Source organism: Phascolarctos cinereus, unplaced genomic scaffold, assembly GCF_003287225.1.
Source record: "Phascolarctos cinereus isolate Bilbo 61053 unplaced genomic scaffold, phaCin_HiC Scaffold_5;HRSCAF=322, whole genome shotgun sequence".
NCBI classification, from domain to species: Eukaryota; Metazoa; Chordata; class Mammalia; order Diprotodontia; family Phascolarctidae; genus Phascolarctos; species Phascolarctos cinereus.
The window spans coordinates 257,100,910-257,117,164 of NW_027555958.1; the positions used below are offsets into that span (position 1 = coordinate 257,100,910).

Consider the following 16,255-nt stretch of genomic DNA (forward strand, 5'->3'; position numbering starts at 1 on the left):
AGAAGTCAACTCCTTATAATCTGACTTAAATGTCAAGGATTTTTATACTAAAACAGGAAAATATTAACCCAAAAGGTTTCAAAAACTCTCAAGGAGAAGAAATTAATTTGGAAGAAGAGGGGAGGGAGAGAGATGCCTAGTTACCACAGGGCAACATGAATAAAATGAACCAATAATAGATAATAAAAGAATGTGGAGTGTTTTAACTATTTGGAGATCGTATTCTACTTCTGAAAATTAGCTAAAATCATCTTTGACCATAACATTTTCTTCAAAGCTGCTGTGACATCTTTATTCCTGATACTGTAGATGACAGGGTTTATAACAGGTGTTAGGATAGTGTAGAAGACAGACACAATCATATCCTTTTCAGCAGTATGATAAGAAGCAGGGAACATGTAGTTATAAACAGCAGCTCCATAAAAGAGAACAACGACAGTTATGTGGGAGGAACATGTGACAAATGCTTTCCTCCGACCAGTAGCCGAATTCATCCTATAGACTGTGAGGAGAATAAGGGAGTAAGAGCTTAAAATAACTGTGAGAGGGATGAGAAGCATAAGGACACAGCACACATACATGACAGTCTCATAGAGTGAGGTGTCTGAGCAGGAGATTTTCAACAAGGCGAGAACCTCACAGAAGAAGTGCTGGATCTGTCGGGATTTACAAAATAGGAAGTTCATGGTGATAGGGGTGAGTGTGAAACCATCAATGGAGCCCAAAAACCAACAGACAATTGCAAGGAGTATGCAAACTCTGTGGTTCATGAAGATGTGATAGTGGAGGGTGACAAATGGCCACATACCTGTCATAGGACATGGCTGCCAAAAGGAAGACTTCTGCTCCCATAAGTGTTAAATAGAGGAACATCTGAACTCCACAGCTTGGGGATGAAATATGATGAATCCCAGTTACCTGATCCAAGAGCATCTTGGGCACAGTGACACAGATATACATCATATCCATGAGGGAAAGCTGACTGATAAAGAAGTACATGGCAGTGTGGAGGTGAGGATCACTTTGAATCAAAAGAACCAAAGTGGCATTCCCGGTCAGAGCTACTATGAAAATAATGAATATCAATGAGTAAAAGATAGCAGAGTGTTTGCTTTGGCTAAAGAGCCCCAACAGGATGAAATTAGTCCCAAAAGTTTGGTTCTCCACCCACATTGTTTGCTTCATGACAGCTCACCTAGGGAAGATTAAAAAACAATCAAAACAACAAAGGATTTTGTATTCTGTCCTTTATGCATAAATGATAGGTCATCTATTAGTGAAGGAAAAGGATACACTATAGATTGTTCTAATGGGAGCATAGAAGTATTTTGGCTAACAGAAGAGATTCTCATCATCAATCTATGACACAAATGCTCTAATTTGAACCTAAAGATAGATTTATTTGGGTAGAAAATTATCATCTTCAGTCATTTTCAAATCCTAGGATTCTGCTAGATAGTTCTTATCTAAAAGAGTGTTCCAGATGATCTCTGTAGGCTTAAGATAAACATAGAAAACATTATAAACACTCATTTTCCTTTTATTTTTGTCACATGAGCATCTCAAATTCAATATGCCCAAAATGGAGCTCAGTATGCTTCCTTCCCTTTTCTGAACTACCCTATTAGTGTCAACAATGTTACCACACTCTCAGTCACCCACTCTCACACCCTCGGTGTTGTCCTGAACTCTTCACTCTCACTTCCCTCATATTTATTTATAGCTGAATGCCAAATCTTGTAGTTTCTACTTTTAACATCTCTTATATAGGACCCATTCTCTCCATCACTCAACATCCTAGTACAAGTTCACCTGAACTACTGCAATAGCCTCAAAATGGTCCTCCTGCCATAAACCTTTCCCTACTCTAATTTATCCTCCATTCAACTAACAAAGTGATTTTCCTAATGCTTAGGTCTGACCAAGGAACCCCCTACTCTGTAAATGCCAGTGTCTTCCTATTTACTCCATGAAAAATGAAAACAAAAAAGCTTCTGTTTAATATTTAAAGCTCTTCATAACCTAGAGCTTTTCTACCTTTCCAATCTTCTTGCTCTTTAATTCCCTCAGTCCAGATAATTTCTCCTAGATGCTATTCTTCAAACACAATATTCCATCTCCCTTCTCCATGGCTTTCCATTGACTATCCCCCTTGTCTGGAATAGTCTCTCTCCTAACTTCCTACCTCTTAGTTTCTCTAGCTTCCTTCAATACTCAGCCTTTCCCATTCCCCCCAGTTGCTACTTCCTTCCCTTCTGAGAGTCTGCCACTCTTTTCTCCTACTACATCTACTGCTGTATAAGCCTAGTTATTTGAATGTTATCTCCCACATTACAATATAAGCTTCTTGAAGACAAAGGCTATTTTTGCCTTTTTTTGTATCCCCAGCTTAGCATGGTGAGTGACACATAGTAAATAAATAATAAATGCTTGTTGATTGACTAACTAAAATGTGTTAATAATCAGCCCCCTGGTAGCCAGAAGTGTACTAGGGAGATAGGTGCTCACATGTACTACAGTCTTACAAGATATGTTCATGTTGACAGCAATTCTTTACATATCTGTGAAGTCAAAATTAAAAATTGGGGGAGGGGAATGACATGATTTTTATTTATTAAGCACCTACTATGTATCATTCATTATGCTAAGCACTTTATAAAATGATGTGAGATACAAATATTTCATTTGATCATCACAACAACCTTAACAAGTAGGTGCTATTTTTATCCCTATTATGCTTATTTGAAAAAACTGAGGCAGATTGTGGTTAAGGGACTTGCCCAGGAACATACATCTAGTAAGTGTCTTAGGTCACACTTGAACATAGGTCTTTCTGACTCCAGGTCAAGCACTCTATTACTACATTACCTAGGAGACAGATATTTCTAGTTCTCTCAACCCAACTCACTAAACTCTTCTTCACTCTCCCAGCATTTTTAGCTTCTTCTGTGAATGTGCATTTGTTCATGATACACCATTTGCCAGGAATATATGGGACGTAGTATTTAGTACCAGAAGGGACCTTTCAAATCATCCAGTTTAAAAATAAATAAATAAAATAAAATCATCCTGTTTGATCATTTCATTTTTAAAATTATGAAATGATCCAAGAGAATGTTATTAATTTTTCCATAGTTAAACTGGCAATACAGCAAAGCTGTAATTCAAGCATAGATCCTCTGGACACCCTGATTCATTATTTCCCCCCCCCACTATACCACAGTTCCTGCCTATGAAAATCATTTGGTTCCTTTGAACTCTAGCTACAGTTTAAAATATTCTATTCATCTTTCCCTGAATCCACTAATTCAAAGGGATCTTTTTCTTTCCAGATTCTTTGGATCTGACGTGTTTATCACATTTTGCTCTGTAAAATATTTGTTTCTGTCCTATCTTCTTTATTTGAATTTAAGATTCTTTCACCTATTTCTTCTTTTTGAGCAGCAGTACTTAGGGAAGTGCCTTGCATAACAGATATGTTTTAATTGAATAGAATTGGATTGGATCAAATTGAATTAAAACCTTTTTGTCTTACACTGAACTGCCTCAAACTGATTGACATAATTTTAAAGATTGTCACAGGAAAAAGTGGATATAGCTCTCTGCTTGTTTTGACTAACCCTCTGAGAATTGTGAAATAGAATTAATAGTACAGAAAAAAATAGGTTTGGTTAACATTGATGACTATGGGCAGCAAGGTGTGCAGTGGATAGAGCACTGGCCCTGGAGTCAGGAGGGCCTGAATTCAAATTTGACCTCACTTACCAGCTATGTGAACCCATACAAGGCATTTAACTCTGATTGCTTCTCAAAAATTAATAAATAAATAGTGGAATAGTCTCTAAATTCCATTAATTTCAAAGTGAGGCAATTTTTATGTTGAAATTATTTCACAGAAATTTTTAATTTGCTCCTTCAGAATATAATCCTACAGGTATAAAATTGATGCTTTAATTCAGGCTGAGAAATATATAAAGTATGATATACCTTCAAGTTAGGAGAAGGACTTGAAGCCACAAAAACTTTTGCATATTTGCAGAAATTCATGTATCTTTCAATGAATCTATAAAAATATATTCATCTATGTTGTTTTTACCCATGAAGCTATATATTTCTCATCTGATCTTTACTTGATCTATAAAAAATGAAGCTTGACTTACAACAACTTTCAGAACCCTTTTAGTGCTAACATTCTATAATTCTACATCTCTACTGTTAAATTTCCTCAGAACTTGGAAAAATATTACCAGTGATGAGTGATTTATTCATATCATGTTCCCTACCTTCAGTGGGCATCTATCTTCCCCTTTGCCTACTCAAATCCTAGCCTAGACATTTTTGTTTAAAATAGTTCGTGGAATTTAACCATTTCCACATTCAGATGCATGAGACAATTAAGCATTGTGCTACTTACCTCCAGTTTTTTCAATGGAGAAAAATAGCTAGTGGTTGATTTTCTGTAATGAAAACTGGAGATATTCACAGCAATTTCCAAAGGCCAAACCAGTGATAAATACAGACAAAACCTGTAACAAACTCTCAGAGAAATGACCAAAAGTGCTCTGTTCTCATTAATATGAAAAACAAGGTAATTTTTAAAAGAAATTAAAACTGATACTAAAAGAATCAATAAAATAATAGCTGAACGTCTGTTTTCTATCTAGTTAGAGAAAAATCTGAGAGGTTAGTGTAAAAACCAAGTACCAGAGCTGCTGTTGAGAAGCAGATGTGTTATTGAAGTCATTAGATTCACCTCTCCTGTCCTAGCTCCATCTAAGTGTCTAGATAAATGTTACTGTCAGGGTGATGTATTAAGAGGTTGGCCCTGAATGAAGGGCAGGGAAGAAGAGATGTGAGTGTGATATGAATCCAAAGAGTGAGGTCAGACTATTACATCACCCACTTCACACTAATTAGGGAAGTATTCTAGAACCCAGATTGAATTAAAAGAACACTATCTTGGGAACAAGAGGTTTGGATGCGGGTGTCATAGCTCTGATTCTACCTACCTGTGTGGTCTGGAGAAAGGTATTTGTCTTTTTGGAATCTTGGTCTCTTTATCTTGAAAATGAGAAACTGAACTAGACATTCTTTCCCACTGTAAAATTTTGTGTTTTCTGTATCTGCTAGTAAATTTCAGAGAATTTGGAAAGCAATACAGATGAATCAATAGAGATAATTAAGTTACTTTCTTTAAAATGTTTTCATTGGTTCATTTTGTTTTTTAAAAAATGAAGTTCTAGGAAGAAGCTAGGTGGTGCAAGTGGGTAGAGCACTGGCCCTGGAGTCAGGAGGACCTGAGTTCAAATCCAGTCTCAGACACATAACACTAGCTGTGTGACTCGGGGCAAGTCACTTAACCCCAGCTGCTGAGCACACACACACACACACACACACACACACACACACACACACAATAAACACCAAATTAACAAAACACTTGACAAAGTATACTCCCTGAAAACAATAAAGAAATTCCATATTTGCCTTGCTTGAAAATTTTTAATAAGGTGACAATCGCTACTTCCTAAGGCATCCAATTCTATATTTGCGTAGGAAACTTGTTATGTATATCACGTTTAAGTCTACCTCTTTGAAATATCTACCTAAGTACAAACTAAAATAATCTCAATCCTTTTCAATGTGACAGCCCTTTAAATGCTTGAAAACCATTATCATGTGTTTCTTCCAACCCCACTTCCCCTCTCCTCTCCACACTAAATATTCCCAGTTCTTCAAGCAATCTTGAAGTGACATAAACTTAAAGCTTAACTTCTGGTTATCTTCTCTGAATGCTCTCCAGCTTATTTAAAAGTGGCACTCAAAATCAAAGAAAACTTGCCAGATGAATTCTTACAAAAGCCAAATAAAAGAAAAATCACTCCCTTCTTCACAGACATTATTTCTCTGTTATGTAATCTCATTATTTATCTATTATGGCATTAACTTTTAGGCCTGTCATATCACTTGCTTTACTTAAGTAAAACATGCAAAACACTCAGATCTTTCACAAAACATTGTCTAGTCATGCTTAACTATCTTGCACTCACAAAATTTATTTTTGAATACATGTAAAAATTTACATTTATTCTCACTTAATTTCTATTTTCTTTTTATTTGGCCCAGAATTCTACCCTGTCAGGATATTTTTGAATTTTGCTAGATTCAAATTTGAACTTGCTAGATTAGTTTTGCTAGATTTCCTTCCCAAATTTCTATCTGCAAATTTAATAAGCCTATCATCTCTTCTTATATCCAAATTGTTGAGTTAAAAAATGTTTTACAGCATACATCTCTATGACTTTATATTGGAAAGTTATTACCAAGATGAAATTGAATTACTAATGATTATTCTTTAAATGCAGACATTTGATCAGTTAAGAACCCATGTAATTTATCTAATTTATCCATCTATAATTTATCTCAGTTTTCTTCATATTTTCCAGACAAATGAAAATCTAGGAAACTCCAGTTGGAAAGCTTCCAATATTTCTTCATTGCAGATAATTTTAACTTTTCATTCCTGATCATCTCCCCAGTATGTTAAAAGGGAATTCCTTTTGTCTAGGCTTTGGACCAAATGAATGCTAAAGTCCCTAACAACTCTACTAAAAATTTTGTGACTCTGTTACTTTTTAATCATATTATTGTTATAATCATATATTTAATTCTAATTTCTAATATGGAATCATTCTTGGGTGCCTTCAATAAATTCAGCTTTGTAGTAGTACTTAGGGGTTTTTGTTTTGTTTTGTTTTTGCTGCAGTCTTTTGCTAGGAATATGTTTTAAAATGTTAATCAATGTTCATTAATGATGTCTTGCCCTTTTCCTTTAATCCCATTTCCTCTTATTTTCCAGTTGCAAAAGAAATATTTCTAAACTCAAACGTTTGTATGTGTATTCTTTTCCTCCTTTGACCAGTTCGGGTGAGAATGTGGCTCAAGTGTCACCCACAGCCTCCCACCTTCCCCTTCTTGTTGAGTAGACTTCTACTTGTGAGCTCCATTTATGTGAGATCATTTTCCCTATTGTTCTTCTCCTGCCCACCTGGTCTAATAGTGTGTTCCTCTTCCTCACCCTTTCTATTTCTTCTTTTCTTCTTTTGAGATTACCAAAACATAATAGACTCCCTCTGTCTAATTATACTTCCTCTATGACCTCTGATGATGATAGAGTTCTGTGAGGCTACACAAAGAATCTCTTCATATAACAATAAAAAACAGTTTAATCCCATTTAGCCCCTTTTGATTACTTACTCATGTTTATCTTTTCATGCTTCTCTTAACATTTGTGTTTGTATAGGCTTGTCTTATAGACTAAATGAGAAAATATTTGTAAAGTATTTAGCACAATACCTGGCACATAGTAAATATCTGTTCCCTTTCCCCCTTTTACGATTTTTCTTTAACATGACAAATTAAAAGGTCTGTTGCTTTCATAATTGACTAGACTAGCTAAGACTTTCACAAAATCCTTTTAGTCACACTGTTTCTGATGGTCACTAACTAGCTCTGTAACTCTAGGCAAGTTACTTCACCTGGGAATCACTTTAGGCAGCACCCTAGGGTTTATCTGCTAAGTTACAGAAGGGTTGCAAAGAGCTTTGGTGGAAGAGTTTGCTAAATTTTCTAAATAAAAGCTATTTAATATATGATTCTTATATTCTTAATTTTCTAATTGTTACTTATATTCCTGGTATAAAACCAAAATGGTAATAGGGAATAATTATTCATGTATTGCTGTACATTCTCAAAATATTTAGTCAATGTTGTAACAAAAATAAACATTCCTTAAAATTATCAATAGTTTTCTTTCTCTACTTTGTCTCCCAGGTTTGTATATCAGGATAATATATGTCAAGGAAAAGTTTGTAATTACTTCATTTTTCCATTTTTGTAAATGGTTTATGTAGCATGAGAACTAACCGTTCTCTGAAAGCTTGATAGAATTAACTTGTAAATCAGTCTAATTCATCTACACCTGAGGTTTCTATGCATGTAAGTGTGTGTGTGTCTCTGTGCATGTGTTTGCTTTGAGAGATCTCAGTTTTTCTTTCTGAGACTGAGTTTTTAGTAGCTGTTATCTACCCATATCTAAGATACTCTTCTTCCTTCTTCAATGAGTTCAGTGCCTGGCTTATAGTCTTTTGCTCCTCCACAAGACCTATTTTCATACGAAGGGACTTCAACGTGTTTATTTATATACTCTAAAACACCATCATTTCCTTGTACTTACTAATTGATCATGATTTATTCCTCCATGCCACCTAAACTATACACAGAGTAATTATACCCTTGACCTTGCCCTCACTGAAAAGTGTTCTACTTCCATGTTCATAAACTATGAAATTCCTTTATCTAATCATAGCTTGTTTTCATTCCACCTATCCCTCTGCTTATATCTCTTAATCCTATTATACATTCTCGTTGTGACATACTAATTCCTCTAACTATTGGTTCTTTCCCAGTCCATCACCTATGTGCTGGTTCACTCTCCTCCCTTTCTCATCTTGACTCCTTGATGAACCAGTTCAACTCTACACTGTCCTCTAACATCCCCTTTCCCCTTATCCTGCCAGAAATCTTGCCCTGCCAAGTCTCATCCTTGGAATACACCCACCCCCAAAAAAATCATTGTTTTCACACCAATTCATGTAACTACTGAACATAGCTGGAGAAAATAATGAAACTCTGATGAGTGGGTCCACTACAAATGTATGTTACATAATGTCAATTGGGCCCTCATTGCTATAAGGCAATCTTTTTGCATCTCTAAAAAAAATTCATTATCCTGCCCATCACAGCATTTTTTCCAACCTTTTCATCTTTCTCCAGACCTCCCATGGTTCCCATATGCATGTCCTCTCAGCCAAATAGTTTGCCTTTCTTAAAGGCTTCAAACTCCACCATAGAGAGTACACCTCTGATGGGCTAGACATACTGTTTGATTGCCAAATACACCCTTGCCTAGAAGACTATTTTTTTTTTGGTTAAGCAATGGTAGGATCCCTTGCTACCTATTTTAAGAACAATGTATGCAGTATAATAATTAATTGTTTTTAAATATTTGGCAGAATTCATTTGTAAGTGTAATAAGTGCTGGGGAGTTTTTCTTTGGGAATTCATTTATGGCTTGTACAATTTCTTTTTCTAAGTTGGAGTTATTTAAAGACTTTGTTTCTTGTTTTGTTAATCTAGGCAATATATATTTTTGTAAATATTCATCTATCACATTTAGATTGTTAATTGAGGCCATTCGCTTTTCTACCCTCCTCCTCATTTCACATCACTCAGACACCTTTAACCACCATCTCTTTCTTCAATCCTGTCTCACATGAAGATGTGGCCCTTCTCTTGCTATGGCATACATCTCTACATGCACGTGATCCTATTCCGTCCTGTCTTCTCCAGTAGATTGTCCACTCTGTCATCCATACTCTCTCACTTATCTTCAATCTCTCTCTGTCTACCACATGCTTCTCTACTACCTACACACATCTCCATGTCTCTCCCATTTTCAAAATAAAAGAAAAAAACCTTCACTTGATCCATCTCCAGCATCTATTGTCCTTTATCTCTCTTCCCTTTCTTGGCTAAACTCAGAAGGTTGTATATACTTGCTTCCACTTACTTAGTTCTCATTCTCTATGATCTGGCTTTTACAACAATAAGACCAGCAAAATGGCTCTGTAGACCTTCTGTTGACCTCATTGCTGTAGGCCTGTGAAACCTGGACAGTATACCAGTGCCACGCCAGGAAGCGGAATCACTTCCATGTGAATTGTCTTAGGAAGATTCTGAACATCATCTGGCAGGATAAAGTAAAGGACACTGAAGTCCTTTCTTAAAGGCTTCAAAACTCTACCATAGAGAGTACATCTCTGATGGGCTAGATATACTGTTTGATTACCAAACACACCCTTGCCTAGAAGACTATTTTTTTTTGGTTAAGCAATGGTGATAAGTGACTTGCCCAGGGTCACACAGATAGTAAGCATTATGTGTCTAAGTATGGATTTGAACTCAGGTCCTCCTGAATCCAGGGCTGGTGCTCTATCCACTGCTCCACCTAACTGCCCCTAGAAGATTATTTTATATAGAACTTTTGCAAGAAAAGCACTCACATGATGCTCAGAAGAAATAATACAATGACACTCTGAAGAACTTAGGAATTGGTTGCGTGGGCTGGGAGATACAGGCAAAGGACCACCCAGCATGGCATGCCCACATGAAAGAAGGCATTGTGCTCTGTGAACAAAGTACATCCTTGCATTATTCCTGATCTTCTTGAAAGAGTGTCTAGCCTATCCCCATTACAGATAATGCTGGCTCTTAATAATAGAGAGATTCCATTTTAAGAAAAGCTTCATTTACTTTTATGCTTTCTGGCATTGTTTTTGTTGCTGTTGTTTTAAATAAGAATGGGTGTTGTGTTTTGTCAAGCCTTTTTTGGATCTATTGAAATAATTGTATTATTATGTTTTGCTTTTGGTATTAATATGGTCAATTATATTTACAGTTTGGCTAATATTGCCTAAAATTGCCTGAATTCAAGGTGTGAAAGTAACCTACTAAAAGTGTATGATTTTGTGATATATTGCTGTAGTCTCTTTGTTAATATATTTTTTTTGCTTTTACAACATTCATTAGAGAAATTTGTGCATAGTTTTTTTTTTCTTTTTTTACTCTCCCTGGTTTTAGATATCAAGATTGTATTTGTGTCATAGAAAAATTTGGTAGGATCCCTTGCTACCTATTTTAAGAACAATGTATGCAGTATAAAAATTAATTGTTTTTTAAATATTTGGCAGAATTCATTTGTAAGTGTAATAGGTCCTGGGGAGTTTTTCTTTGGGAATTCATTTATGGCTTGTACAATTTCTTTTTCTAAGTTGGAGTTATTTAAAGACTTTGTTTCCTGTTTTGTTAATCTAGGCAATTTATATTTTTGTAAATATTCATCTATCACATTTAGATTGTTAATTTTATTGGCATATGGTTGGACAAAATAACTCCTAATAATTATTTTTATTTCTTCTTCATGGGTTTTGACTTTTTTTTTCATTTTTGATACTTCTCATTTTGTTTTCTTCTTTGTTTTTAAAAGTAAATTATCGATTTACTCCCCCCCAAAACAAACACCAAGATCCTAATTTTATTTAGTAATTCAGTGTGTGTGTGTGTGTGTGTGTGTGTGCGCGCATGTGTGCGCGTGTGTGTGTGTGTGTGTTACTTTTAATTTTCTTTACCTTTGATTTTCAGGATTTATATTTTGGTGTTCAATTGGGGATTTTCAATTTGCTGGTTTTCTAGGTTTTTTTGGTTATATGTCCAATTAATTGATCTTCTCTCTCATTCTTGTAGTGATGAGTGAGTTTAGCAATTTAAGTTTCCCCTTAATACTACTTTGGCTGCAGCCCAATATTTTGCTATGTTATCCTATTGTTTTCATTATCTTTGTTGAAATTATTGATTATTTCTGTGATTTGCTCTTTGACCTACCTATTCTTTAGGAATGTTAATTAGTTTCCAAATAAGTTTTAATCTTGCTTCACAGGCCCTCTATTGAATATAATTTTATTGCATTATGGTTGGTAGAAGATACATTTACTATTTCTGCTTTTGTTCATTTGTATGTAAGGTTTTTTTGGCTATGATACATGGTCAGTTTTTGTGAAGATGCAATGCATAGCTGAGAAATTAATATATTTCCCTCTATTCCTGTTCAATATTTTCCAGAGGTCTATAATATCCAACTTTTTAAAAATTCTATTCAGGTCTTCAGCATCTTATTTACTTTTCTTTTGATTTTTCTAGGTCTGAAGGAGGCATTAAATTAAGGTCTCCCACTATAATACTTTTTCTCTCTCTTCCCCTATCTTCTACCTCTTCCATTTTACTTTCCCTTGAGAATTAGGTGCTACACTATTTTATGTCTTTAGGATGGATATTAACTCATCATCTATGTTAACTTTTAGCAAAATATAATTTCCCTGCTTATCTCTTTTAATTAGGTTTATTTTTGCTTTTGTTTGTTTGAGATCATGATTGCTAACCTAGCTTTGATTTTTTTGTTTGTTTTGTTTCAGCTGAAGCATAATTGATTATGCTCTAGGCCTCTATTTTAGCTCTGCGTATATCTTTCGGTTTCAAAAATGTCTCTTACATATTTTCTCTAGGGAGGGGGCAGAGCCAAGATGGCAGAGTGAAAGCAGTGACTTGCTTGAGCTCTCCCCCAAACCCTTCAAATACCAGTAAAAAAATGGCTCTAAACAAATTCTAAAGCAGCAGAACCCACAAAAAGACAAAGTGAAGCAAATTTCCAGCCCAAGACAGCCTGGATGGTTGTTCAGAAAAGCATATCATGCCAGGCTGTGAGAGGAGCACAGTGTGGCAAGGGCACGCAGGCCGCAGCGAACCTGGAGCAGGCCTCAGAAAACTGAATCGCAGGCAGCTGTGGCAGATTCCATACTTCTCACCCAGGAATGCCAAAAACAACTTAGAAGGTCAGTGGGACAGGTCTGCTTCTGTGGTAAGAGAGGAGCTAGGTGGCATAGCCAGTTCCAGAGCACAGAGTACAGAGCGCGGGCCCCGGGTCAGTGACTGCATCCTGAGCTTCTGGCCCACAGACTGAGGGGGAATCAGATGGCTGATCAGAGGAGGATTGCAAGGATCTCTTTGCCAGCGCTGAGGTAAGAATTTCTTGCTTTGCTCGTACTTGGATCTGGGTCACAGTTCTGGGTGGTGGTCCTGGGGTGAGGAAGAATGCTGACATGGTGGAGCTTGTAGTGGCTGTGGAGAGAAAACCTTACTCAAAATTCCAAGACAGAAAAGACTGCTTGTGGTCACTCATAGACCAGGAAAGGAGTAAACACCTCACCCCTTATCATACCACCTTGGAAGAACTGAAAACTTATGGGTCCCTACAAGTATCTCTGAAAACAGCTATACAAACTCCCAAAGCTTGAGACAGTACATTCTCCACATTGGAAGCAGACTCTTACCTTAACAAAGAGTTTAAAACTCAAGTAATTGTCTGGGATCATGAGCACACCTCACAAAAAGAGTCAGACTATATTATCTTACTTTGGTGACAAAGAAGATCAAAACATGCAACCAGAAGAAGACAACAAAGTCAAAGCTCCTACATCCAAAGCCTCCAAGAAAAATATGAATCAGTCCCAGGCCTTGGAAGAGCTCAAAAGGGATTTTGAGAAGCAAGTAAGGGAAGCAGAGGAAAAACTGGAAAGAGAAATGCGAGTAATGCAAGAAAACCATGAAAAACAAGTCTACAGCTTGCTAAAGGAGACCCAAAAAAATACTGAAGGAAATAACACCTTAAAAAATAGCCTAACCCAAACGGCAAAAGAGGTCCAAAAAGCCAATGAGGAGAAAAATGCCCTAAAAAGAAAAATTGGCCAAATGGAAAAGGAAGTCCAAAAGATTACTGAAGAAAATACTTCCTTAAAAATTAGAATAGAGCAATTGGAAGCTAGTGACTTTATGAGAAATCAAGACACTGTAAAACAAATCCAAAAGAATGAAAAATAGAAAACAATGTGAAATACCTCATTGGAAAAACAACTGACCTGGAAAATAGATCCAGGAGAGAGAATTTAAAAATTATTGGACTATCTGAAAGCCATGATCAAAAAAAGAGCCTAGACATCATCTTTCAAGAAATTATCAAGGAAAATGCCCTGATATTTTAGAACCAGAAGGCAAAATAGAAATTGAAAGAATCCACCGATCTCCTCCTGAAAGAGATCCCCAAAGGAAAACTCCTAGGAATATTGTAGCCAAATTCCAGAGTTCCCAGGTCAAGGAGAAAATATTACAAGCAGCCAGAAAGAAACAATTCAAGTATTGTGGAAACACAATCAGGATAACACAAGATTTAGCAGCTTCTACATTAAAGGACCACAGGGCATGGAATATAATATTCCAGAGGGCAAAGGAGATAGGATTACAACCAAGAATCACCTACCCAGCAAAACTGAGTATAATCCTTCAGGGGAAAAAATGGTCATTCAGTGAAATAGAGGACTTTCAAAGATTTTTGATGAAAAGACCAGAGCTGAATAGAAAATTTGACTTTCAAATACAAGACTCAAGTGGAACATGAAGAGGTAAACAGGAAAGAGAAATCATAAGAGACTTATTAAGGTTGAACTGTTTACATTCCTGCATGGAAAGATGATATTTATAACTCATGAGACCTTTGTCAGTATTAGGGTAGTTGGAGGGAAAAAATTATATGTATGTATAGATAGATAGATAGATAGATAGATAGATAGATAGATAGATAGATAGAGGGCACAGGGTGAGTTGAAGATGAAGGGGTCATATCTGGAGAATAAAATTAAGGGATGAGAGAGGATTATAAGGAGAAGAGAAAGGAGAGGTAGAATGGTAAATTATCTACAAAAAAAAAACAGAAAAGAAAAGGCTCTTACACTGGAGGAGAAACAGAGAAAGGTGAGAGGGAATGAGTGAGTCTTATTCTCATAGGATTTGGCTTAAGGAAAGAATGACATACACACTCATTGGGGTATGGAAATCTGCCTTACTCTACAGAAAATTGGGGGGGAAAGAGAACAGGGGGATGACAGAGAGAAGGGCAGATTGGGAAAGGGGATAATCAGAAGCAAATACTTCTGAGGAGGGACAGGGTCAAAAGAAAGAATAGAATAAATGGGGGGTCAGGATAGGATTAAGGGAAATAGAGTTAGTATTTCACAACATGTCTACTATGGAAGTGTTTCTTGCTTTTTCAATGAGGGTGGGTGGGAAGGGAGGAAAGGAGAAAATTTGGAACCCAAAGTTTTAAAAACACATGTTAAAAATTGTTTTTGCATGCAAGTGGGAAATAAGAAATCCAGAAACGAGGTACAGAAATCTATCCTGCCCCACAGGAAAATAGAAGAGGAAGGGGATAAGAGAAGTGGGGGAGAGATAGAACAGAGGGCAGACTAGGGGAAGGGATATTCGAAATGCATGCCGTCTTGGGGTGTGGGGAGGGGCAAGATAGGGTGAATATTTGGAGCTCAAAATCTTGTGGAAGTAAATGTTGAAAATTAAATGTAAATAAATTTATAAAAAAATATTTCTTGTAAATGACACATTGTCAGACTTGATTTCTAAACCATTCTGCTGTCTTCCATTTTGTCTTCCACCTCATTCACATTCACAATTATGATTGCTGTTTATTTCTTTCCATTCTATCTTTTTTTTTCCCTTCTCCCTCTTTAGGAGTTTCTTTTGATTCTAATTAATGTCTCACTTAAACCATACTCCCTCTTATTTTGCACTCTTTCCTTTTACTTCTTTCTTTCTTATTTTCTTGTTGGGTAAGATGTATTATTGTTCCCAACTATTTGTGTATGTGTGTCTTTTCTTCATTTATCCAGTTCAGATGAGAATAAGATTTGAGTACCATCTGCTCCCCCCACTACCCCTCCTTGTTATATAATCTCTTCTTTGTGTATCCTGTTTTGGTAAGATAATTTCCCCCATTCTGTGAAAATGTAAGCAGTTTAACTTTGTTTTATTATCCTTTAAATTTCTCACTCATGTTTACCTTTTTATGCTTCTCGACTCCTATGTGTATGTTAAATTTTCTACTTATAACCTTTTCATAAAATGTGCTTGGAAGTCTTCCATTTCATTAAAGTTCCAATTTCTCCCCTGTATAATTATATGAAGGTCTGCTAGATGGCACAGTGGATAGAATGTCAGGCCTAGAGTTATGAATTCAAATGTGGCCTCAGACACTAGTTAGCTGTGTGATCCTGGGCAAGTCACTTAACCCTGTTTGCCTCCTTTTCCTCATCTTTAAAATGAGCTAGAGAAGGAAATGGCAAGCCACTCCAGTATCTTTGCTAAGAAAACCCAAATCGGGTTACAAAGAGTTGCATATGACCAAAACAACTGAACAGCAACAACAATAGAAACTGTGTTACTTTTTTTTTTTAACGGCAGCGAGGTGGTTTAGTGGACACAGCACCAGGCCTGGAATCAGGTTCAAATCCCGTCTTCTTCCTGTTCAACTCCAAGTCCAATTCATGGTCTATTTGTCCTAGATACGCATATGGATGCATTCTATAAGATTGTCACGCAAATTCATGTTATAATCTAGACAATAGAGCGTCGAAGCCAAGATGGCAGAGTGAAAGGAGTGACTTGCTTGAGCTCTCCCCCAAACTCCTCCAAATACTTATAAAAAATGGCTGTAAACAAATTCTAAAGCAGCAGA

General features: G+C 36.3%; 1 protein-coding gene across 1 annotated transcript; it reads right to left on the minus strand.

Annotated features, from left to right (window-relative positions):
• Window positions 1-224: 224 nt before the first annotated feature.
• Window positions 225-1,185, minus strand: LOC110194391 (olfactory receptor 2T29-like). The gene is given in 2 exon segments (XM_020966693.2): window positions 225-786; window positions 788-1,185. Coding segments are annotated over 2 exon segments (960 nt in total).
• Between the last annotated feature and the right edge of the window lie 15,070 nt (window positions 1,186-16,255).